Source organism: Numida meleagris, chromosome 4 (genome assembly GCF_002078875.1).
Source record: "Numida meleagris isolate 19003 breed g44 Domestic line chromosome 4, NumMel1.0, whole genome shotgun sequence".
In the NCBI taxonomy this organism is placed as follows: domain Eukaryota; kingdom Metazoa; phylum Chordata; class Aves; order Galliformes; family Numididae; genus Numida; species Numida meleagris.
In genome coordinates this window covers 36,229,913-36,255,854 of record NC_034412.1, presented here as the reverse complement: position 1 = coordinate 36,255,854, position 25,942 = coordinate 36,229,913, and the positions used below count along the sequence as shown (strand labels likewise).

Below are 25,942 nucleotides of genomic sequence, written 5' to 3'. Positions count from 1 at the left end.
ATATCAAACTAAATTAATTTCCTTTCACACATGGTCCTGTGGTTTGCAGAGAGGTAGCAAAAGTCATGTGGGTTGAGAACGTTATGGCTTTTGACACTATAGCATGGTCTTTGAAGTTCCAGAATTCAAAAATGATGTGAACCAACTGAAAAGAGATCGGAGGAGAATAGCATGAATGATCCTAGGTCTCATAAACCTGACCCTTCAGGAAGGTTGAAATAAGCAAAATTCTTCAGAGATGATGGCAGAAATACAGTACTGCTCTTGAAATGCATAAATGGTTGACGCAAAGTAGGAAAAAGAAATGCCTTCTTTCATTGTGGACTTTGAAAAGAAAAAAGCTTTGTTACAATGCAAAAGGTAGAAGGTAACAGTCAGGGAAACCACTCTAATGTAAGAACTCTTTAGCCATGGGATATATTCCCTACTGATGTCTTGGAATCCCTTATCATTGCAGACAAGCCTCAGTCAGGAGTTAAATAAACTGGAGCTGATCCTGACTTAAAGCAGAAGATAAATTAAATGACATTTGAGGTTCTTTCCAGCCGAATGTTCTGTGAAACTGAAGCTTCAACTAGCGAATGAGATTGCAATTGGAAGAATGGTTACAACTGAATTTAGAGAAAGCAACCCCACACCTAAGTCATAATGCCCTGCTGTACTTGCTGTTATATGGAGATGCACAGGAACTTAAGACACAACTGTGATACTACCCAAGAGAAGTCGGTTGTATTTGATAGCACAAATGTGTAATTCTCTCCTTTTCTTCCCAGTGAAATCAATTTTATTTTCACTCTGTCAATACTGCTGCAGTTTGCTGTGGCAGTAAGAAAATAACCACAAATCTTTTTTTATAGTATTTAAGTGCTAAAGGGGCTTGGCTTCACCCAGGGGAAAAAAAAATCATACGGGACTCTATCCTTTTTGTTCACTCAGTAGCCCATCCTGAACTACAACCTAAATGAGCTGCTGAGTCAGTGTGCTTGTCTTCTGCTAGTACGTTCTTCATATATTTAGTGGATTGTTTGTTGGCTTTTTTTTGTTTAAAAGTGACTAATGCCAGTTTCGTAACTTACTTGACTTTCTGGCTTGTGTTTTCAATATTCCAGGTTACTGCTCTGATTAGCGCAGCCTGATAAGTCTAGTATACTTTATTTCTTGCAACTTTCTTTGAGCACACCACCAAAAAATACTTCCACCAACTTGATTTCAAGGACTTCTATAGCATTTCCCTGACCATACGTAGTTTTACCCCATACAGATGTTTCTTATGGATGAGTGTTCAAATTGAAATGAAAGAGGTTCATGGTGGAATGTTTCTTGGCTACAGGCTTTCATTTGTCAGCTTCAGGACAGAACAGTTTACCTTCATCCTCAAAGAGCTGGTATCTCATTGAAGGTGCCTTTGCTTCCTAGGGGGCTAGTCCCAAGATGTCATTCATTCTTATGCTTTGTACCTTTGCACTACCTTTCCTTGCAGCTCAGGGCATGTGCTAAGATCTCTGGGTGGTTGGGACCTGCTTTCCTTACTGTGTTCTGCCTCTGGGACTCAGCTTTGTCTGATGCAAGGCAGCAGTATCCTACCTGGAATTGAGCACGAGCCCTGGCAGTCTCTGGGAGCCAATCTCTGGTAAGGCCAAAGGCCCTGCCGCTCTGCTGTGTACTGCTGCACAGTGTTCACATGACATAGACTTGCATCCTATTGTGCAGCAGTTTCAGGCTGGCTTTGAGACCATTCGTATTCTACTTTGTTCATTAGTAGTACCAGGTCCAGATAAGACAGAGCTGCTTCAATATGCATTTCCACGTGAATAAAAAAGGTCAGGTTTTGTAAAGCTGTGATAAGAAGAGGTATGCTTCTGAACTGATGCTGTAAACTAGAATTGTTAACTAGAGCAACTAGCATTTATTCTTTCACTGAAGGTGACGGCAGAGAGGATATAATTTGTTCTTAAGGATCTGCAGTTTCTGAGTGACAGTAAAATCTATCTGCAGCACAGTCTTGTCCACCCTGATCTTGGCAGAAACAAGAACAGACATAGCTGTTTTGCCCCTTATTCTTTTGTTGTTCTGTCACATTTCTCAATGTCCGGAGGTGTTTACTATAGACCATTCATTCAGAAATCTTCTGTTCTCCTGTAGCAGGAAGAGTTTCCCTCACCCTTTCACTACTGTGCTTGAAAGTACAACTACATCTCGGGTCTGGTTTCACGTCTGTTGTGGAGCTCTGCTTTGTTTGTCTTCAAGATTCCAGTGGTAGTGTATAAATGACCCCCCAGCACTTACTCTTTCACTTTGAAAGTGATTTCTCTCAGCTTGGCAGGTGAAGTTCCAGATAGGTATGTCTGGTCCCCTCCCTGGGGAGTTTCCATTGGCACCAACAAAAGTGGGAGAAGAGCTGACAGCTTTAAAGCTTTAGAAGTGGTAATAGGAAAAGCATGAGAAGACTTTTATAAGTCACTTTCTCCCACACCATATTATGAAACCAACTAATTCCCATGCAGTGCATGCTCATGAGGCCAACTGCCACTTCCACTGTTGAATCCATGAATAAGTGCTTGCTTTGCACCGAGACGAGTGCTGTTCCCATATGCTGGGTTTTATTTTGTAGACAGAACAGTTGACACAGTTTTTGTCTCAAAGATCAGAGTGCAGGGCATGTTTGTGTAAGGACAAATTACGCGGGGTAGGTGCCTTTGTGTTTCTTAGTTAGGAGCACGAGCTGATATTTCTGAATAGGGGTGGGTGCTTTGGAAGTTGTTTTTTTTAATGTAGTGCATGATGTGCGGAGAAAAAAGATATTTTGTGTAATGAGTGAAACGATACAAACTTAAAAGTAGTGAAGATAAACAGAGTGCTCACAATGCCCTCTGGCACGTTCACCCACACTTTGTTCTCTTTCTCTCCTTCTTCCTACTCACATATATGCACAGTACATGTGAGCACACACATACGCAGACATTTGATGCATGGCTTTTATTAGTGCATTTGCCATTGATTGATTAGTACTTAGTATTAGTACTTCTTCTATTGATTGATTGCAGATGAAGTGACTATTTGACCTTTAATTATGAGCCTTGCTATTGAAAATGACATTGAGCTATGGCTTCACATAATCCATCTGGAAAGCCCGACATAATGCCATTCCCTGGAGTTCATTCAGTAAGAAGAGAAGAGGCCTCAAGGAAGTGAAAAGCTATCAGTGAGGCTCATCTAAAAAATACTGCAGTTGTTGCTTGGACTTAACACAAAAGTTGCAACCAAGCACAGAACATGATTTTTTTGCACAGTTAAGTGCTAGACAGAAGTTTCAACTCCAAAGTTAAGATTTAGGATTGTCAACAAATCTTTTTACTTTAACACTTTCATTTACTCTGTAAGATTATTTTGTGAGCAGAAAATGTAGTACTGCTACATTTTCGGGCAACCACAACTGAAAATGTCAGTATGGTACATATGATGAACAGCAGATTGTTTTTTTTTTTTTTTAAGTAGTCCTTGTAATGAAGTTAGGGTACTGTTTGTGATGCAAAGAGCATTTTTCCCCTCATTCGTAGTTTACAAATGTACCTGTTCTTTCATCGTAGAATTCTTAAATTAATGCAATCAAAGTTTCTAGAGTACAAAATACTTTCAGGAAAGAATAGATTTAATTTGGAAAATAAAAGGCAAAGCCCTGACTTTCCTTTGTATTGTTTTAATTTCAGTCAAATTTGTTTTTGAAATACTCAGCTTCTTTCTCCACGAGTGCAGCATTGATAGTCTGTTCTTGAACAACTCTTAATAGAGCTGTGTAATGCACAAGTTGATTCACAGGCAGTTTTATTGTCTATGAGCAGCACCAGGCAATTACTAACAGCATGAAATTCAACAAAGGTTACAGGCTTTCTGTGACAGAGAAGTGAGATGATAAAATCAGATGCATTGCCCTACGTGAATATTCAAACCAAACTCTGTGTTATTCTTGAAATGGAGTGGCTTTTCTCTGTTCCTGGCAGAGAATAGTCCTCTATTCATGAGGGTACTAACTATGACTAGCTTTAAATGTATGAATAATTCCATAAAGATCTATAAAATATTCCTGATTAAGTACTCTTAGAAAGTTTTCAAGAATAAGGCTTGTGATATTGTCTTTTCTACTCCTAAAATTTTCCTTTGAGTGTTGAACAAGAGGCATTTCTGCTGGCATCCTGTCATACTTCTTTGTGTTGCTAGTGCATATTTTCTTACCTGTTCCAGATGGTTTTTTTTTTTTTTACCCAGGTTTCTGATAGAGTAATGTAAATGAAAATGGTATGGCTACTGCTCTGCATGTAATTGGTGGGACGCTGACCCCTGGAGATGAAGGGAAGACTATGGGGGAAATATGGTGAAAAGAGTGAGTGCTTTGCGGAGGTTGTGTCTGGGCTGATAATTACCCCTCGCTTTAGCCAAAGAGTTAGAAACAGGAGGGCCCTGTTGATCCCAAGCCTGCTGCTGAGATCTCAGTGGTTTTGGTGGCTGCTAGAACTTTCCACAGGTTTTGATACTGTGACTCTTTGGGCCAAACTGAAAAGTTTTTCTCGTCTCTTCAGTTTTCACTTAGCAGTTGCTAGCAGCATGTCAAAAACAAGGTCTTCTTCCTCTTCTCTCCTCCCCTTCTCTTTTTACTCTCTTTCTCTGGAAAGTAAAAAGTGAGGGATTTGTATTACGTGAGATGATAACAAGGAGAACAGAAGCACCTTGATCCACCTGACTTCTCTCATGTCATCATCTTTTTTGTAGCCTAACTTGAGGGCGGCTGGATTGTCTTTGCTAGCTCATCAGTTTTATAGGAGGGGTATTTGGATCTTACCAAGCAATATTATCGAGCAGGTTATCATCATTTAAATTGCTGTGTCTCAGCAGACCCCTAAGGAACTCTGGGAAATGCTGTTATTTCCAGTACGACTGCCAGATCAGAATAGAAGCTAAACCAAATTTAGCTTCAAACCTGAGATTTATGTAATCAGAACAGTATAAATCTTTTCTACTAGCACTCTTGGCCTAATCCACCCAAGATGGAATGTCATTTTGCATGTGCAAGCATGTCTCTAATACAAAGCCCACCACTCGCTTGACAAGTCTCAGTGAGAGGTCAAACTGACAGTTCTGAGCAGCCTGTGGTCACTCGGATAGTCTGCACCAAAGCATCTCTTCTGTGCTCCCTTGCTGCTTGTATGCATAGCTGGGCAAGTACGCGCTGCTTGTCTCCTTCATACCAGGGCATCCCAATGCTATACTTTTGGAAAGAAGATGCCCTAGCAAGCTAACATGAAAGTCAGAAATGGTTTAGTCCGATGACTTCTAGTGGCTTTTGGACACAGAGTAACTGATACTCTGTTTTTTTTTTCACTGCACTTGTGATACAGCATATTTAATATATTGCAGTTCACTCAATTTTAATCTCTCTGTGATTTTAGAAGGGGAAATACTGGAGAAAATTAGGGAATCTCCTTTCCATTCTGACCTGAAATGTATGTTTCTTTGATTAGACTTTGAATGTGGCTAGAAGTTCTGCACTGGCTTCCAGGCTTCCTTTTCATCTGTATACTCTGCCAGCAGTAGGTTTTTTATTAATATTTAGAAAGTTTGCCTCTAGCAGTACTAAAATGTGCATCAGAGGACAACAGTTGTTTACTATGTTTGAACTGAGCAATCTTACCCAGGAGATCTCATTCACTTGAAGTTTACATCTCTCAATCTTGACTTACAGAAAAAGATCGATGAATAACAATTGTCATTTCAGACTTGCACCTCTCCAATTATTTATTTGGTTGTGTGTCTTCCTAGATGTACACATAATTGAATCAGACACTAAAAACCAGATTGCAGGTTTTTAATGACAGCAAGCTCATACCTCTTTATAATAAAAAAACACATATATCCATCTGTAAAATGATAATGACACTAGAGCCCTCTCAACCCTCCCTCCCCACCAGAAACAGTTAATTTATCTACTTTTAAAAACTACATTATACTCAGCAGACAGCTGACAAATTACCCCCGGGAAGATCCATGTTTGGACATGACTCAAGAATTTATTTATTTTTTTTTACTTCAAGCTGGCACAGGCTACAAGTGTCACCCATACTAAAACTGCAGAGTATTGAAGATGATGCTGAGTCTCCCTGAGAGACTTGCATCTACATTTGCCACTCTCAGTGCACCTGGCAGCCAGACTTAGCTGTTGACTTTAGACACTTTGGAATGAGTGGGTGCGAAGATGTAAAAGAATAATCACAACAAAAGCAGCAAAACTTAGACATTTCGCAGTCCTATTATGGTATCGTCTTGGGAATCCAGAAGAGGGATCATCCTCTGAAAACTGCTGTGACTACTGCAGGCACGCAACCCTAACGGATGGGGTATACTGTCCCTTGGTGTTTCTAGGTAGTGAGCTGTTTTCTCCTAAAGTCTTCTGCGATCACTGGAACATTAAAGCTTTTCTGGTCTCATAGCATCTCTTTTTGGCCACAGAAATCAGGTAAAGAGAAAACTGAAGGGAGAGTCATGCTAGTATTCCTAATAAATATTTTTCTTATTACAAAAAGAAGTGCTTTCTTTTACAGTTTATAATGAATTTGTGGTATCATGCTTTTCTTTGCATCAAGGCTTCTAGAGGAAAAAAAATTAAAATATAGTTAGAAGATAGTTTGGAGTGTAATCCTTTCCTTTTTGTGTTAACAAGTGCTCAGCTGTCAAACTCTCTGTCCAGAAGTTGTTTAATTAATGGGTCTAACGAGTGAAGCCTTCAAAAACTATTGTTTGCAAGAATTGTAGAGAAAGGAAGGGACTGCTTAAACTCTGTTTATTTTAACTTCATACCTGAGATATTATAGTGAATTACAAAGAAGATTTTACCCAGTGGCTTGTGTGTATGTATATGAAGAGTGAATTGAAATTGAAGTAATGAAAAGCACTGAAGAGCTAGGATCGGCTTATGACATTGAAATGTCTGCACTGTGGTCCCAAATTAAGGATAAGACATATAAAATAAGACATATAAAATATGACTTGTGATGGTTCAATTTCTTCTCGTGTTCCCCGTTAACTAATGATTACTACCGTGTTGTCAGGTGGGTGGAGGTGTTCTGGAGTCTGAGGAGCTAGTCTTCTGTTGTTGGTGTTAAATGTTTCATTGTTAGCAGCTGGTAAGATTGCCTATGTTTTTCATTAAACATAACTTCCAGTCTGAACATATGTTGAAATGCCAGAAATAGACAAACTGTGCTTTCTTTCTCTTCTGTCCTTTACATTTATTTACTTAAGAGTTTGATAGAATCAAGATGTGCTGTTCCCTACTAACCATACTTACATTTAACTTAATTTGCTGATTTATGATGAGTATAGTGATCCACTTAACTGAAGAATAAGTATTATTAAGAGCATTGAAAGCATGTCAGATTTTCTTTTTTTTTTAAATCTTTGCTAGTTATGACAATAGAAATGTCTCATTCCATATTTCTTCTCCTTTACCTGAGGATTAGACCAGCCTGGTCTCTTTCAGCATAGCGTGGCTGTCAGTGAAATTCTTGCATCCTAGCATAATTGTATGGATTATATCAGGTGATCACAGTACTCTGATTCATTACAGAGCCTTCCCAGTAATTCAAGTCCTTCGGAAGAGGTAAATCATGTAGTGTAATGTGAAGGCCTGTTGAATATTCTGGTAATACAGTTCTTTCCCAAGGAGGAGGATGAAGGTGAAAGTGTTTGAAGATTAGGGTCTGTGCAGGCATTCAACTGAACTAGGTCAGTTCATTTTGCAGTTTTCCTTTGCAGCCATTCCAGACTCCTTTAATCTTTCTCCAGTCCCTTATATAAAAAAAACCTCCTATTCAGATGTTTGTTTTTACCTTTTCATGAGTCTGGGCGTTGTATTGGGTTTTTTTTTTTGCTTCCCATTACACTTCTCACTGAGCTGAAATATGAAAACATGCAGATGATTAACACTTTTTCCCCCCCGATAATATCTTAAGCATGAGTCCCTGTACAGCATGTGTAGTTATGGGTAGAAAGGCATGAGGAGTATAGTCTCAAATGCTACATCCATTGCATGTTCTTTCCAGTCAGGCACTGAGTGTTATATCATCTGCTGGCAGTTGTGGTTGTGCTGATTGATAATCTCCTTATCCTTACCAGCAGAGGTTTCCGTGATAGCATTAGGTTTGGTCATCAAAGTGTAATTGAACCAAAAGCACCACAAATCATTGTGCAGGCCTGTCTAGCCATAGTGGATTGGAGTCTCACCTTGATATGGTTATTTCCTTCTGGACAAGAGAGTAGTCAAGATCATGTATTATTTCTCCCAGTCTCGATCCTCTATAGAGTACAAAATGACACTAAGGTCTACGACCTCTTGATGAGGGCTAATAGCAAAAAAGTAATCTTAGAGTCTCAGGTAGAGTTGGGCTGGAAAACTCTACTCTGAGGAAGTCTTCACCTGTGGAAGAGCTTGGCTGACTGTTTTCGGCTCAGCTTCCATTAATCTATTCTCCCTCCAACTTAATGTGATTTCCTTTTACACTGGTAGGTGCTTTCTTCAGCTAAAATGGCTATACTTGGGAGTGAGCAAGTATTTTTATGGTTATTGGTATTCAGATGTCATTCAACTATTTCCATACCTGAAATAATTTTGTCTTGAGGGTTGAGTATTTAACTGAAGTTCAGTGCATCTTCTGAAGAAGATGTGGTTAAGTAAAAATAATCCCTAACTGGTTATTTTGTCAAAAGCATCTTCTCCTATTGTGACATTAGTATGTGACAGCAGAATCTCAACAAGGACAATGAACTTCTACCCCTGTCTAGCTTTTGCTGAGGACAGGCACAGTGTATAAAATTCAGTCTCCTCAAAACGAATTGTTGCAACATGATTTGCTTGGAAAAGAAGAAGGGAAATCCATAAGAAAGTTTGCAAACAAGAGATTAACAGTATATTGCCATTCTGGTAGCTATGTGCTGGTTATGTTCTGGTAACCATGTGCATGAACAACCTCTTTCTAATCCTGTGTATTGGGTTTTTCCCAAATCTCACCGCCTATCCTCACTGTGCAGTCACTGGGCCGCATGTAATGCTATTCTGAAACTCTGTGGTAAAATTTCAGGTGCTCATTTGTCACTGTCTTTGCAAGGATAAGCTCAGAAAATCCCTGCTTTGGCACTTTAAGAGGGCTTTAATGCAGTGTACGCGTCCCTTTGCAGGCCTTTTCTCAGTTTAAAAAAAAAAAAAAAAGAATAGTTATTTGGCCTAGAGATGCTCCCTTCACATCAACCCCTGAAAATGTTCTTTAGAAGGACATTCTAATACAGGGAGTATCAGAGAAACTGCCATCATACAACCGCTTCATTTTGTATATTGCAGTTGAACATTATGGCAATTGAGAATTCTGAAATGTATAGATGAGTAGAAAAGAGAATTGTAAATCTACAGATTAATGATTTTCTTCTAAGTACTTCCACTATCTCTCTTCCTAACAGCTATTTGATGCTCTGATTCCTTGTGCTTCCATAGCCTTGGTGGTGACCTCTTTGTTTTGTACCAAACCTCTTTTCCTAAGAAGAAATGCTGGAGCATTTTGTGATTTGGAATGCGTTTCAGTAATGTAAGCAATAAAGTTTTAGGATAAATTGTTCGTTGTGAGGACATTTAAGGGGAAAAAGCTATACGGTAAAGTATGTAAGTAGAGCATCTAGCAATAATTCTGCTCTGGGTGTGAGAGATAATGGCCTATGTTTTGGTGGTAATAAAAATGTGCTATTAAGTTCTCTGAACCCACTGCAATGTGATAGAAAACAACAAATGATGAAACACTGCTTTGAGGGGAGCTTACACATTCAGTGAGCATAAAATAAACATATTAAAATAGGAAAAAAAACTGATTTCCAGTACTTATTGTTTTATCACTTCCATCATGGGTATAGGATAAAAGAAAACTCTTACTTGCTTGTTAGAAGAAGAAAGCTCTTACTTGAAGTTCTTACTTGGCAGATGTCAGTTGAAAGCTCTGCTGTGGAATATGCTGCAATGTCAAACTCTGTTGGGTAATTTTAGACAAATGTGTCATGTGTGACATGGAAATATGGCATGCTGTACATTAGTGATTTCCCAAGTGTTTGAATCAGGTAGTAATGTGCTGAGAAAGTGCTCTTTATCTTTCCACACTGTGTACTTGTATAGCAGTGGGGAAAGGCTTTTGGTTGAAATTACTTTAGTCAGAAAAAGAATCCATTTACAATATGTGCCTCCTAACATCTTTCAGACAATGCATTGTATTAAAGAGGCATTTTTTGATTAATGTTTTATAAACATTTTTCAGCATGACAGCTTAAAGTCCCTGTAAAATTGTAAATGCGTGCATAGTGCTCACTTCCATAAAGTCAAATGCCATCTCATAAAGTCTGGCTGGATCCCATCAGTGACAGTGACACAGAATCAGTACCTTGGAGCATTAAAATTAATTTGCTTCATTTATATTACTGCCGTGATAGCTAGATGAAAAGAGTCCTATATTTAAGTTCTCTAAAAATATTTTCAGATGTTTTAGGATTTTTATTATTATTATTTTACAGTTAACTGAACGCAGAGAGGTGCAGCAAACCATTTTCATGAACCTTTTACGAAGGCAATGACCAACTTTGAAAGTAGCAAAGGGGAAATGGGAGCAAGGGAAAGGTTATATTGGGTACAAAGCTGGTGGAAGGCTACATAGCTTTCAGCTGTGTCGTCTACTAGAGAAACAGGGGTGTTAAGCTGGGGCTGATAAGCCACAGCCTTGGAGCAAGACTGGAATACCCTAGAGCAACGGAGAGCAACCAGGGTTTTCCCATACCAGAATGTGAGAGTAGTCTTCTCACTCTTCCTTGCTACTCTGGAGGGTTGTAGATGAAAGATCAGCAGCTCTTCTCTTTGCTAGCAGTTCTTCAGATTCATGCGAAGTTCTTGCGTGAAATGGGCTGGATGAGGATGCAAACAGGAAGAAAAGTGAACAGCACTCCATATCACAGGCAAACTCCCTTCTCTTAGTTGCAGTGGCCCTGTTGGCAGTTTACTGATTTTAGTGGATGCACCCACATTTTATGCTGCTGCAAGTGAGAGCAATATTGAAGGTACTGGGAAGCAAATAAAAAATGCCTAGAAGCATGGAAATGGAGGAGTAAAAAGAAGGGAGGAAAAAAATGAATAGAAAGAAGGATGAATGTGTCCTTTGAGTACTGGAATCCAAGAGCAAGGAGGAAGGTGGATGAGCAGTGATAGGAGAACAAAGCTGAACAAAGGAGAAGGGGCAAATTCAGAATAAAAGTGTTGAGAATGTTAGTCATCTTTTTTGTAAGGGATATCTTTGGGGTGATCTCGGTGCTTCCTACCTTCTGCTGTTCCTCTTTGTGCTCCTGGTCAGGTGAAGCGCTGTTTTCTCACTCAGCTAGGTACCACGTTTCCACACTTTCCTCACATCTTATGTAGTGAGCGAGGGTCTTTGGCAGAGGAGTTGAACATAGCTGCTTGAAGCCTGAAACAACATAAACTGCACCAGTTTGAGTTGATGTTTGTGACTTGAACCTTCAGACCATGACAGCAGTTTTAAAACTTCTCAGTTTGTATACGTTCTTTTTGTTAATTCCCGTGTTTCTCCTTCAGTGTCAGTCAGAATGAATCATAGACTCTTTTAAGTTGGAAGAGACTGTTAAGGGCCATCTAGTCCAGCTCCCCTGCAATGAACAAGGACATCTACAGCTAGATCAGGTTGCCTGCAGCCCCATCCAGCCTCACCTTGAGTGTCTCCAACATCAGGGCTTCTGCTACCTCTCTGGGCAACCTGTTCCAGTGCTTCACCATGCTTACTGTTAAAAAAAACAAACAAACAAAAAAAACTATTCCTTTTGTCCAGTCTAAATCTTTCCTCTTTTGGTTTGAGACCATTTCCCCTTGTGCGGTCACAACAGACCCTGTGAAAGAGTTTGTACCCTTCTTCTTGTAGCCCCTCTTCAGACATTGACAGGGTGCTCTTAGGTCTCTCCAAAGCCTTCTCTTCTCCAGTCTGAACAGCCCCAGCTCTCTGTCTGCCCTCACAGGCAAGGTGTTCTGTCCCTTAGATCATTTTTGTGACCCTCCTCTGGATGCACTCAAATGAGTCCATGTCTCTTCTGTACTGAGAACTCCACATCTGGATGCAGTGCTCCAGGTGAGGTCTCACCAGCACAGAGCAGAGGGGCAGGATCACGTCCCTCACCCTGCTGGCCACACTTCTTTTGATGCAGCCTGGGATACGGTTAGCTTTCTGGGTTGCAAAGGCACATTGTTGGCTCCTGTTCAGCTTCCCATCCACCAGTACCTCCAAGTCTGTTTCAGCAGGGCTGTGCTCTATCCTTGCATCCCCTAGCTTATACTGATAGCAGGGGTTGTCACGACCCAGGTGTGAGACCTTGCACTTGGATCCAAGCAAGTTGACCCAACAACCTTGAAATGTAGATAAGCATGATTCTAATGGCTCTGTGAAAACAGAACAACAGATATCGTTCTGTACACAAGTGAATGCAGCCTTAGCACTCCATTCTATAAATAAATGCCCCAGTAATGTTAGGGGGTCACAGGATGCAGCTGCTGTATTCTTTGAGGAAACTGAAGAGAATTACAACTATGCTAGTGGCTTGATTACTATAAGTGATTTGATCCTGTGCAAAATTTTACTTACATTATAGTAAGCGTAGCCATCATACTCCATTAATGCTAGGAACAATATGCTGTAAATGATGAGGAAAAGAAGAGTGGACAACCCAAAATAAAGATGGTATGTTTTATTTTGCTTAGCACCGTTATTCCTTGCTATCTATCTGAAAGATTTAAACTCATCTTACTTTATTAGTTTTGTTATAGCAGCATCTGTTCATGTCACTACTGTTTCAGTGTTTCCGTTATAGCTTCTCCTAATGCTAGTTCATAACCTCACTTTGAAAATACATTCTGCGCAAAGATTTAGCATACAGCATCAGCCCAGTTATTGCAGTGTCACTTCCTTTGGCTGAGATTTGTTTTTCATTTTGTTGTTGCTGTTGTTTTGGGGTGAAAATGATTTGTTTTAAAAAAAAACACTAAATTTCTTCTGTTCTTGAGAGAGGGAATACTAGCTATTAAAATATTTTTTTCCTAAGTAGGAACTTGTGTCACTTTTATGCATTTGGAAAACATTAGCCGTCGTACTGGTGCTTGCAATTACTATGCAGTGGGATAAAAAAAGTTTAGGGAACATTTTTAAAAACAAATAAAATCCCATGCTGTTTTGTTTGGCTTTGTGGTACTGTTCCTGACATAAGCATTTGTGGCTGTAGTCTATGGATCTCTGTCATGAAATATTTTCTGAGAGAGTGGCATACTGGCAGTGTTGGAATTGCAAAAAAAAAATGGAAAGTTCGTAAAAAGGCAACAGGGCTTTTTCTTTCCTTTAAACAAGTGCTTACCTGCAAAATTGTTTGCTTTCTCTTTTCACCTGTTAGTTTTTCCTAGTAAAAAGCAGGAACTTTAATTGCTCATTAGTGGCTTGCATGAACCTATTGTTTTGACATGTATTTAAATGAGCTGTGAATTAAGAATCTCTTTCCACCCTGCGATCTAATTACATTGTCACACTAACTACAGTATCTTGTATCTATATTTGACTGCTTCAATTTTCTTTTCCTAGTTTACTGAAATAGCTTTCCTCTAGAGAATTTACCTTTTGGTCTAGCATTTCTCCTGTTTTCCATTCAGAAAACATACAGTAATTTAAAGAGCATCTCAGTCACTTTGCATCCATTCTGTTCATGTCTCCACCATTAGTTTTCTATGCAATCCCAGTTTAGTCATCTTCGCGTTCTCTGATTCTCTGTAGGAGTCCTGTTCAGCTTACTAAAGTGTTTTGGGATCTGTGGATGAAACTGCACTGCCAAAACACCAGGTGCTGTCATATGAACATAAATATAGCAATATAGTTTATTTTTTCTGTGGTTAGAGAACAGAAAAAGACCCACGAGGGTGTAGTTGAGACTTGGAAACAGATAATAAAATCATTATCTGTTTACAAAAACACTATGATGGGCATTTGAAGCAAATTACATTCGGTAATGCAATGCAAATGCCCATTTAGTTTCTGTCCAAATACAGTCTAATCCCAAGCGCTAGAGATTAGTGTTAACACTAAGCAGTTCTGTTGTGCTTGTGGTAGGTCCACAGTACTGTTTTAAGGGTAATTATTTATTAATATTGAATTAAGCATGCAAGCCTTTATTTGACTTAGTCTTTCACTGGAAATAGCCCCCTAGGAAAAATCTACCAGTACGGGGATGAGATTGTTAATAGTTTAATGTGATGAAACTAGTTAAAATAATTAAAAGAAATTGTGCTATGGAAACAATATGCAAGTTTCAGCAAGTGTAGGTATGTGTCAACAGTAATGGGCCACTGGTGGCCCGTTATCAATGAACTGTGTTTCCTCATGTAGGAAAGGGCTACTTTTATTAAGGGAAGTCTGGAGGGATGTTGAGAACAAGAATTTATCCAAGATATAGGTAGAGATTTATGTAAATATGGCAACTGAGGTTGACCAGAGTTATTTACTAATGTGGGAATGGAGGGGCATGTGCCACAGTGATCAGCTTATTGTCACTGCTAAGAAAGAAGGCTCTTAGGTGAGCTCTGTGGAAAGTCTTGCCTAGTCTTGTTTGCTGCAAAGTTGATGCTGCTGGAAGATTGCTTGAATGACGTCTTAAACCAGGGAGAAAGTAAGGTATCTTCTCAGGGGGTTCCCAAGGAATAGCAGCAAATCTTGTATGCATCTGTCCGAATGTCTGGTCAAATGAGATGAGATGGTTGCAAGTATTGCCTGCGCCCATGCTTTCTGGAGCATGGTAACAAAGTTGCAAGAACTCAGCAGATCATTTTCAATAGTAACATGTACAAAGTCAGCATAATCAGTTTCATTACCGCAAAACTAAATCAAATTTAATCTTACATATTACTTCACTAAGTGGGAAGATTACATATGGAGATGTCTAATAGAATTAGCACTGTTGAGTACAAATTCAAGCTCTTTGGGAAAATAGCCTATGTCTAGATCTTAAAACTCATCTCTTCCAGCACCTAACAACTTCTGTACTCCATCTGCTCCCTGATACATCATAGGTATGAGTACTTCATATTGCTCACTCAGTTCACTAAACCTTTTCTCCCTCATGCTCTTTTTGAAACATATAGTTAGAGCAGAGTTCTGTTCTCTAACGCGTGAGCACTCACCTGCACGGTAGTCAACTCTCCACTTTGCGTGAATCAGTCTAAGCAGGGAAGTCTGTAATTTGAGTACTTAACTGGCAAGGAGTATGCCAGGAAACCCTTGTCTGGCAGTGAATGGAATGAAGAAGCGGGAGTTGAACGATCCTCTGGAGGGAGGACAATCACGAAAATGTAAAAATGGTTTTTTTTGTTGGGTTTTTTTAAATCTCAGTTCAACGTAAAACACTTTGTTTTTCTCTTTGACTCTGTTTAAGAGTTCATCTCCTGTTTTTCTGCTTGCAGGGATTCCAATGCTGAAGATAGTATTTGCAGGTTACGAGCACCTATCCTTAATTTCTGTTCCCTTACTCATCTATCATCCCGCTCAGATTCTTCTTGGCAGTCTTTTAGTACCAACAATAAAATCTTGGATGGTTTCTAGGCAAAAGGTAAGAACTGTTTTTTGTTTTTTTTATTTATAATGGAAAGTCTGCTATGAGGAAAAAAATAACTAAACACAAGTCTTAAACTCCTCAGGTTCCTTCTTGCAGACCCCATGGTAAAGATTTTTCTGTTTCTTTACTTAGTGATAGTCACAGCAGTGACACGCTAAAAAGGTTGAACTTTATGCCCCTTATCTTCCTAAAAGTTCAAATGCAAAAGTTAGACTTCTACAGCTTGTTCATTTCACTGCAGGAAGCATTCAGATTATGAACTCAGATTTTACCCAGTAAAAAATGGCTTAGTCTTTAGGTAGTAATCACTGCTTTGCATCTCTCTTCTGGAGATGTGATGGGATCTCTCGTGAAGATGTGAAAGATGTGAAATCTACTGGCACAAGAGCTGCATAAATCAGCTAAAATGAGGGTCCTTTGGGAATTGTATTGAAACAAGATGAAAATGTTTTGTGTTGTTTTTTTTTGGGGGGGGGGGAAGCTGTTTTTTTGTTTCGTTTGTATGATTTTTACTCAGTCACTCTTTACAATAGCCAGAAGTCTGCAGAAGTTTGGTGCATCACGTTTCATGTCAAAAATATGGCCTGGAATGGCTTGCAGGATTATAGACTAACATAGAGATTTTTGCATTGGCATCACTGATTCAAGTTGCACTTATTTCAGTGCTGATTGAAGCTATTCACATATGAGAGCCATTCTGTGACTTACATGACTGAAACCTCTGCAATTATTTCAAGTTCTCAGAGTGGTAATAACCACCTCACAGCTGGCTATTCTTTGCCACTGATTATAATGCTGTCTTTAATGTTTTGAGATAAGGATCAAGAAGCTGTGACAACTGAAGTAGTTTTAGACAGTCATGTTAGGTGACGGTTGAGTCATGCAGTAGAAGGCTCAGCTCTACCAGTACTCCTCGTTCTTCACTTGTCAGTAAAGAATTATTTTTGTCTTCCATGTTTCCAATTTTCATCAAAATTCAACAGACCACCATTTTACTACTTCAGCAAAATTACCTTGCTAATTGGAATGCTAATTTCTAACGTAGTCACTTCATGTTGCTCCATTTATGATTATCTGAATTAAAAAAGCAGGAAAGCTCCCAGTTTTCCAGCAGTGAGTCCAGAAATCAGATCTCATTAAGCTGTATTTATCTTAGCATCCAAAAATGGAAATTTGCAAATCATATATAATTTCAGAAATTCCAACAGTCTGAAGCAATGATATTTGTTTTTTACTTATCAGAAATAATCAAGAGTCAGATTGTATATAAAAAAAATAATGTTCTACTCCTGAAGAACGACAGCCTAAGGTCACTACCAGTGACAAAACAATCCCTCCTGTGCAGGTTTCTCTTCATCATCTGACTGCTCCCTGCTGCCAAGACCAGCAGTTGGCTGGAGTTCATCCAGACCTCCCTGGTCCTCAGGGGTGGTAAGGGCCTTTAGGGGCTGCTGTCAGTTGCTGCAAGTTAACATAGCCTTTAAACAGGGCATCAGAAAAGTCAACCAGTACTGTGGAGATTTACAGTTCACCAGCACTAGTTTCTTATTCATTAAGTTTCAGATAAAGCTTCTGTGCTAATCAGACTGTAATGCTACCATAGAACCACTTTGGGGAATTGTTGTTCTGTTGCAGCAGTTTCTTCAGTTGGCCTTCTCTATTATTCACAAATGTTATTTTAATTACTCTCATAAGAAAAATCAATGAGGTTGGGTCTGGTACAGTTGCAATAAGTATAATAGAAGTGAATGTTGTGACTGGATAATGGTCTTCCACTTTGAAAATAAACATGTCATCATTGCCCTTGATGTTTATTTTCTATAAACACCTTGGCTTCATTTTGGCATCTCTCTTGCAGGGGGAGGTGGTTATCCAGTCACAGTACTCAACTGCAGTGACATCCTTACTTAATTATGATAGTACATGTGATCTGGTTGTATGAAATTGAATTTAAATATTTAGAGGTTCATCTACATGAAGGTATTTCTAGTTTGTAAATATGGCATCAGAATCTGCCAAACTACAAAGTTAAAAAATTGTTTCCCCAAACAAAATGTGAACTGATATCTCTCTCCGAAGTCTCTTGATGAATACTATCCAAAAGATTAATCTCAAATGGCTGGATAACGATAGTTAAATGCTGGTGTTTCTGAAAGCCGGTGTTTCTGAGGGGAATAAAGCCTATTTATTTTTAAAGGATTGGATTTTTTAAAGGGTTTACATTTCTGCTAGAATGTTTTTCAAGCAGTGCATAAAAGCTTTAAATGTACAATATTAAAGGTTAATATCTACAATAAGAAGACCCATCACACTTACCTCTCAGACTGAGTTTTGCTTGTTTAGCCAGCTCTCCAGAAATGATAAGTTTCTCACCCGTCAAGCAAATGCCAGTCTGTCAGGACACTTCCCCCAGGAGAACATGGAGAACACCAATTCCAAATTTCATGAACTTCCTTCTTGCTCAGGCCACAAGAAAGCACTGAGCTGCTTTTTGTTGCACAGCACACCAAAAGAAGGCATATCCTTCACAATGCCCACATCTGTATACAGGAGCAGCTGAAAACCTTACGTCTTCTGAGCCTGTCACACCTACCTTCTAAGTTAGTGAGGGTGCATCCTGCCGAAGTGGAAGGATGAGCACCTATCATTTGAGTTGAACCTCACACTGTATAGTTTAGCTACCATAACTGACTTGACCCTTCTGTCACTTTAGGGTTTCTACATGGAGTTTCTCTCCTTGTAAAAGCAGATGAAAGCTACAGCCATTGTAAACAAAAATGTCAGGTATCACTTGGGATAAGGTCATCTCTGGGCAGATAGGCGTGGCTTATTGTTACCTTTCCTCGTAAATGAAGGTAACATCCAAAGCGTGTGACATCTATCACTGCAACAGTGGCTATGCTATGAGCATGCTTTGAGCCACGTGGAAGAAGGCCTGAGAATATGAAGGTGTTTGCGGAAGTTTTCTTCACTGTCTTTCCCTGAGTAACTCGGAAGCTTTTTTTTAATCTGTGCCACAGGTGGTTTCTTCAGTAGGACACCAATAGTTGCTTTCTAAAAAAAAAACATCTGAGATCTGTTCCAGCTTCCTTCACTGGCAATCTAGCCACATTCCTTATCGTTCCCTTCTTAAGGCTGTCTTTTGTGATGGGCTACTAGAGATGCAGAGATACCAAAAAAAACCAGAGTGGCCTGTCAGCTGCTTGCTGATACCTCACTCAGTATCCCAGAAGTTCCTGGGGCATTTTGTCACCCCTTAATAAAAAGCTTATTTTGTGCTTTAAGTCTTCTTTTAAGAATATAGGAAAGTGACTGCTTTTATTTTTTCTGTTCACAGGCACTGAAGTTAACCAGGCAACCCAAAGTACCCGTGAAGGTATAATGATGGAGATGGCCCGTGTAACAGTGAATGTATATATGTACTATGCTGTACACACAGATGATTCAGACAACTGGGTATTTGTGAATGTTGCTTCAGTGCATATTTTATTTTTATATATACATATATATAAAAGATACCCATTAAGTGCCTTACAAATGCATTTTTGATGAAAGCATTGTTTCCAGAAGCCACTTTGTTGGCTACTGCAAAAGGTTTGTACAGTATTTTGAAGTTCTTTAGTTTTTATTTTTCTAACAGAGTGAAATGAAGAGGTCATGAATAACAGCTGTGTTTCTTCCATTGCCCCTGCTTTGAAGCCAGGGTGCACCAGCTGTAAGTTTCTTTTCTAAACTAGCCAAAATGACCAGTAGCCTATCCCACTGCTGGCTTCCCTGGAGAAGAGTTTTCTGAAGGTTTTTATGTTTTTTCAAGATTGACTTGAATTTCTGTGTGATTCTGTTACACTCTCTAGTCATATGACTGTGACATGCCTTTTTCTTCTGAGTTTGTGTATACTCAGCATGGGGCCATCCATTGGATAGAAACTGAGAAGCATGAATTATTTGCATTTGTTGACACAGTTGTCTAGACATTCCTTCAAAGTTAATGGTTTCTCAAGAAAATTCTTTCAATTCCATTGTATGATATTGTGCCATTGTATATCTTAAATGCCTCATAAGCTTCTTCAAAGAACTGATCTGGTGCTTGGGTTATGAGTGAAGTATTTGTGTTTGCAGCTAGGAGATTTTTTATAATTTACCCCTAAAGAACACAAATTTTTGTTTTGTTTTTTTTTTCCCTTCCCCTGGTGCAATGCACAGAGATCTGCAGTGACAGAATTTAGGATGCTAATATTGAAGCAGAGTCTTTATTGTAGTAAGCCGAGCTTTGTTTTCCACATTGCTGCATTGGTAATGAACAATAGCTTGTGAGGACAAGAGTTGACAATTTTTTTTTTCCAATTAGAATGATCCTTACAGTAACAGGAACACTATCGTAGCTAATTTGACAATCCATCACAACTTTTTAAAAAATAAAATGTTACTTTTTAAATAAAACTTTATAAAACACATACAAAATACTATTTCTAAGGGGAGAGTTGAAGAGAAAGGAACACAGGCGTATATTTTAAGCACCTTGCCAGCACTGCATCTTGTCTGGGAGATTAAGATTTCAGAAGAGGATCTACACTGGGCTCTGAGGGGTACCCATCTGCAAAAGCTGTGCTGGCAATTGTACATTACAACATTAAAAGGAATGAAAGAAATAGGTCAAACAGGGATCGATGTGAGTGCAGAAGCGTCACGTGTGTCACGGTTAACATGTAGTTAAAGGTGCAACTGAGCAGATCTTTAGCAGATGTAGCTCTGATAAGGCTGTAGACATTTACACAAGCTAAAGGTCTTTTTTTATTAGAATAGGTACGTGAAATACATATCTTTTTCCCATAGTGGAAAAAAAAAAGTGTTTGATATACCTACTCTGTTTTTTCTAGCCTGTTATTCCTGTGAACAACAGGAAAGCAATCTGACACCCATCATGGGCGCTTTACCTGATGGTCGGTTAGTGCAAGACTGTTCTGTTACCATTTGCCTGAGAAACTATTAGGAGCCAACAGGGTCACCTTTTTCAAAATTGTTGTTAGCAATAAAGACACCACATAACAAAGGTATGTGATGTGGTCACAAGCTGAATTCTTTTCATTCCCTGGAGAGGAGTCAAACTCTGCCCACTGTCAACTCCCAGGATCCTCCAGGGCTGTGCTCTCTTCTCTGTAGCCAGAGATACAAAGGACAGCGAGCAGCAAGCTCGCGGTTTTGATCGTTGTATCTCTTGGTGGCATAGTCAGATCCACCAAGGCCAATCTGGGCAGTAACTGGAGAGAGTAACATGCATGTTCTTGGGCCGCTGCTTAAACACACTAATCAGAAACTGGCTCCTGGAGCATTAAAATTCCTTTGTCTGTGCTTGCAGCAGAGTCCAGATTTGGGATGGCTGTTTTTTATTCTATTTCTGTAAATCCGAACTTCCAGAATATTTAAGGACTTAATCTCCCCTTGAAATCAAAGTCTCTTTCTGTTAGTCTTGAATGGCAAAACAACATTCCCAGAAAGAGTGATAGTCTTTTTGTTGTTGTTGTTTTGTTGTTGTTGTTTTTTAATATGCAGGAAAAGTTCAAGCATGCAATAACTGAGTGTGGTTGTGTTGATGCTAAATAGTCAGAACACTGCAGCTACCCTTGCTGAGCTACCTCTGTGTACTGAATCTCCTGTCTTCAGTACAACCAACAACTTGCTTAGATTCCACTGAAAACGTCCTTTTTTTTCTTTCAGTATTTTCCGCATTTAAGAATATTTCAAATTGTTTTAAGGTGGAGTTCTGTTAAAGCCTTTACCAAGTCACTGTTGGTTGCTTGGGGCAGCATAATATTGTGTATCAGCATTGGAGGTGTTCATCTAAAGGGAATATAAAGCAAAACCAAAATGCGTATTTCAAAACCATACTTCATGAAACGTAATTATGCATATCAGTTCTGTTTTGTTTAAAGACTACTGCTTGTTTTATGACTTCTTGTTATGCTTAATGCCCTTAATAAACAGGATGGTTTTGAATTTCATTTGACTAATAGGAAGACAAGATAAAGTCACCTATCCTTTGGGTCAGTTTTTACCCATTACCTACTTTCTGTTCTTTTGTAAGTTTTTTAAATTGTTTGCTTGTCCTGTTTAAAAAAAAAAAAAAACAACCTGTCAGCTGTCTAAAAATATTTAATGAACTTAACTTGGAGAAAGAAGGAATACTGCAAATTATAATCAAATGGAAGTTAATTCATTGAACCCAACAATTTTTCAGTAGAGGGTTAAAATAGTTTGGTTTTTTAGCCTTGAGTTTAACTGAGAGTTGGTGATGAATATAATCAGGCAAAACTGGTGGAAAGTGAGAACTTAGTATACAAAACATAAGGATCTTCTTAATCATTGATGCCTCTTAGCTTTTGCATATCTATAAGCTTGTTTAATTATATCAGAGGGAAAAAAAAAGACTACCAAGACAATGAAATGTTACTTCAGAGTTCACAGGGAATCTTTGTAGCTTGTGTTGAGTCTCTCAAAAATTTTATCTCCCCTTTTGTGCGGTACTTGTGAAGCTTATGATGGCCCCAGTAAGGTCCAAGATAAATAATTTATGTATTGAGAAATACAGATCTTTATTTTGTGGTTGCATTTTTTTTATTGGGTAACTTTTAGCTGGTGTGAGTAGGTTATACAACAGAAAGGCCACAGTTTCAGCAGAAGCTGGGCAGTTGTGTTTGTTCAGAGACCAAAGAGGAGTAATCCGACAGTTTGGTTTTACTGTAGTCCTCTCGATTATTCTGGCAGTCAGGGAAAGAGGAGCTTTTAGTTTTATTTGTGTACGGTTTTCTGTGAAAATACCTTGGCAGCGGGAGATTAGAAGTTAAGATGAAATATTGTCTGTCTGCAAGCACATTTACCTATGTGTAAGTGCATATGTGCATAAGATATGAGCAGTTACACATGTAAAAATGCTAGGAAGGACCAAGTCCCTGGTATACGTTTTTTGCAGGTCTTTATATGGAGAAAGAGCTACTTTTCTATGTTATTCTGACATAAAAAATGAAATTTCAGTCACTGAATTGTGTTTTGTATTGAGTTGTAATCTTACACAGAACCTTTCCAGCAGACAACTGCAGCATTGTATTTGGAAACTGTAGATTATTTTGCACTTAAGTAGATGTTGATGCATTTGGGAATTACAACACCGTAAGAGGCTAAATCATGGTTTCTCCATTTTGTTATAATCCAAATGCATTTATATTACTATTATTATTATAAAGTGCCAGAAATGCATACCATCCTTTGCAAACACGTTAAATAAAGGCTAAATTCTGCCCTTGGCTACACTCACATATCTCCAGTGAGAAGGCTGTTAAGCTGTGGAGCACTATCCCAAAGGAATCTGTTTGAAAAGCTCTGCCATTGTTCTAACAACACTCTGTGATAATGTAGCGTCTGAAGAGAGCAAATGAAGAGCATTCGATACTTCGTATCGGATGGCCTGCCCTTTCTGGCATGTGTAAACCAAATCTCTTTTGCCCCTACCACCGGTAGCCCCAGTCTCTCAGACCAAAATTACAGCACCTCTTTGGAGCAGTGTCAGAAGGAAATTGTCTCTTCGCAGTTTGCTTTTGTGAACCATGTATCGCATGTTATCGTTAGACTGTGAGCGCTTGCAAGAAGGCGTTTTGAATTCAGTTATTTGAAGCTTATGTGCACAGTTCCTCTACAATTCTCATTCAACAGAGAACACCCAGTGGGATGGTAAGTAATCATGAGTACTGGGGCTTTAGATTGGCGGGACTAGAAAATGAAATGCCAGGAAATAATTCTGAGATGTTGGTGCAAGCAAGTTTGCTCCATGCTGGAATGTAGAGCTGTAGCAGAGGTTACAAAACCGGCCTCTGAATTGTTCTCTTGCCAGAAAAGCGGAGAGTGAGATCTTCAGTGAGAAGTGAAATTAAATTTGCTAGTGCTTAAAAGGACAAGAGAGATGTGTTGGAAGCAATTGGTGCCAATGAGGCCTCTCAGCTGCTCCCCTAAGCAAATTGCCTTCTCAGTGGAATATCAGCTTCTCAGTCCATCAAATTGCAGTAATCAAGCCTGGAGCTGATGGGACCATGAGTCACCACTTAATTTTCTCATCAGTGGAGGCCAAGTTTTCAGAATATCTTTCGATGCATTTCTGCAGAGATTTCTGCTAGCCAGTGACCTACAGAGTGACAAAGAAATGAGCAATAGCTGCTCTTGAACTACAGTGCTCTCTGCCACCTACCTTACTGACCGCAGCTTGGGCAGGTAGACCGAAGGCTTCCACAGAAAAGAACCCTGCTGAGTTGATCCCATCACCAGCATTCACTAAGTTAGGCACTTTTCTTAGATTTCAGTATTTTTCCTGAAGCTGGGGCTCAGCTCACCTAAGGAAAAAAATAAAGATCAGTGCAAGCTCTTCCTGAAAAGGGATATAATAAAGATCTGTATAGCTACTAGAATAACCTGTTAATTCTTAGTGTACCTGGTAGGTCCAGACCAGCTCTGGCTCTGTGTTGCTCACCCAGACTGGAAGCAAGCGTGAGATTAGGAACTGGCTGCGATCCCTGCTCAGCGAGGCAGCCAGTCCTTCAACACCGCAGCACGTGGAAGAGGCCATCTGTCTCCTGATGATCCTGTGCTGGTGCGTATTGCCCACTCCTTACCTGTGTTCAGAATTGCTACTTGGCAAAAGTATTTTTCAGCCAGCGAACAAGAAAAAACTCTCTCTGGACAGCATCCTGTGTGTCTGGGTACCATCGAGTATGACTGTAACAAAATCAGAGTTTGCAGATATTCCTCTCTGTAAGAGGAACAGTTACTATTTATGGTCAGTTATGAAATGGTTCCAAATACTAAGAAAAATCAGCTCTCTTAATGGAAAGAAAATGGGTTGCCTTGAAGGAAAGATGATTTCATTGATGCGATTAAGAAAATTATGGAGGTCATGTGAAAACTGGCCTTTTGCCAGAGGAATTGCGGAAAATAAAATTTGAGAGTCCCGTGACAATAATTGGGTATGAAATTCTATTGACAAAAGCTTTTTTACAGTTCTGTGCACTATTTCTTAGCATTGGAATGGCAGTCCTTCCTGATCAGTGCCCTTTGTCTACTGCACAGCCCATACTTGAGAAGTTAGAAAATTGTATCCCATTTCCCAGTATCTTCTCCGTGCAGTTCTGCCTGTTTTCGCCAGGAACATTTGATGAAATCTGCAATAAAATGTCTTTTTTCCCCTATCTTCAGCCTGACGCGTTCTTTGTCGGGACTCAAGCCTCCCTGTGTGCAGTGCCAGCTCCCACGTGGGCCCATAGCTCGCTGTTGTGGCTGTCAGTTGAGGATCAAAGGATTCTCTAGGAAATAAATCTGGAGTCAGGATAAGACCTTTGAAAGAGCAGAGGCTAACTATCCTTAGCCATCCAGTGCAAAGCAGCATTTGAGTCTGGATCCATAGCCCTGAGCCAATGCCTGCACCCACTGTTGGTGCCGATGGCAGCCTGTGAAACACATGTAGCAATTATTGCATGATACCTTTTGCCAAGATCTTCAGCAAATTCTTGCCTGCTCTATCTTATAGCGTTGCTTTAAATTAGATTATTTCATATTCTTAATGTTTTTCTTTATAAAAAATACACAATCTTTTTTTCAATGAAATGTTATAGTTCTGTTTTAGAGCGGCTGAAAAACAAATGGTGATTCCAGCGAGCAGCTCAGGAAGATGCATGTACAGCATTTGGCTCGTGCTTTCACTCTGCCTTCCCTTCCCCAAACACAGCCCTCACGGAGAGTTGTCTGAAGTGCCCTTTAGTGCATTGGTGTTAACATCTCTGTTTAGGTCCAGCTCCTTGATAAATAAAATACATCCCAGAGGCATAAAAGTGTACTAAAAATACAGCTGTGACACAATTTCAGGCAGCTAATACGCTAACTCTGTTCAATGCAGCTCATGGAGTGTTAACGTGGGAAGTCCTGTCTTTCCAGCTCAGCCTGCTGTGAGCGCCGAGCACGGCTCTGCATGCCCGACTCAAATCCCACAGCCCGTTAACGGGGCGCAGGAGCAGGACCTCCCCAGCGCGCCCGTGTTTGTGCCACCGCTGCTTACAAATTCCTCTGTTTCTGGTCCCTCCTAATGAAAAAAGATTGCTGGGTTGTGAAGTGTGAGGTTTTGTGAGTCAGGAGCAGAGTAAAACTGCTGCAGTCTGTGGGGTCTTTGACTTCTTGTGGTAACACGTATTTCTGA

The 25,942-nt window shown here is 39.5% G+C and overlaps 1 protein-coding gene across 3 annotated transcripts in view; it reads left to right on the top strand.

The window, feature by feature from the left end:
- The window catches only part of SLC10A7 (solute carrier family 10 member 7), a 152,141-nt gene extending 129,390 nt beyond the window's left edge, over positions 1-22,751 (top strand). For all 3 annotated transcript variants that reach the window (XM_021395461.1, XM_021395460.1, XM_021395462.1), the window contains 2 exons: positions 15,563-15,708; positions 19,052-22,751. In XM_021395461.1, the coding sequence (XP_021251136.1) occupies positions 15,563-15,708; positions 19,052-19,096 (191 nt within the window). In that variant the 3' untranslated portion in view covers positions 19,097-22,751. The remainder of the gene's footprint in view (positions 1-15,562; positions 15,709-19,051) is intronic.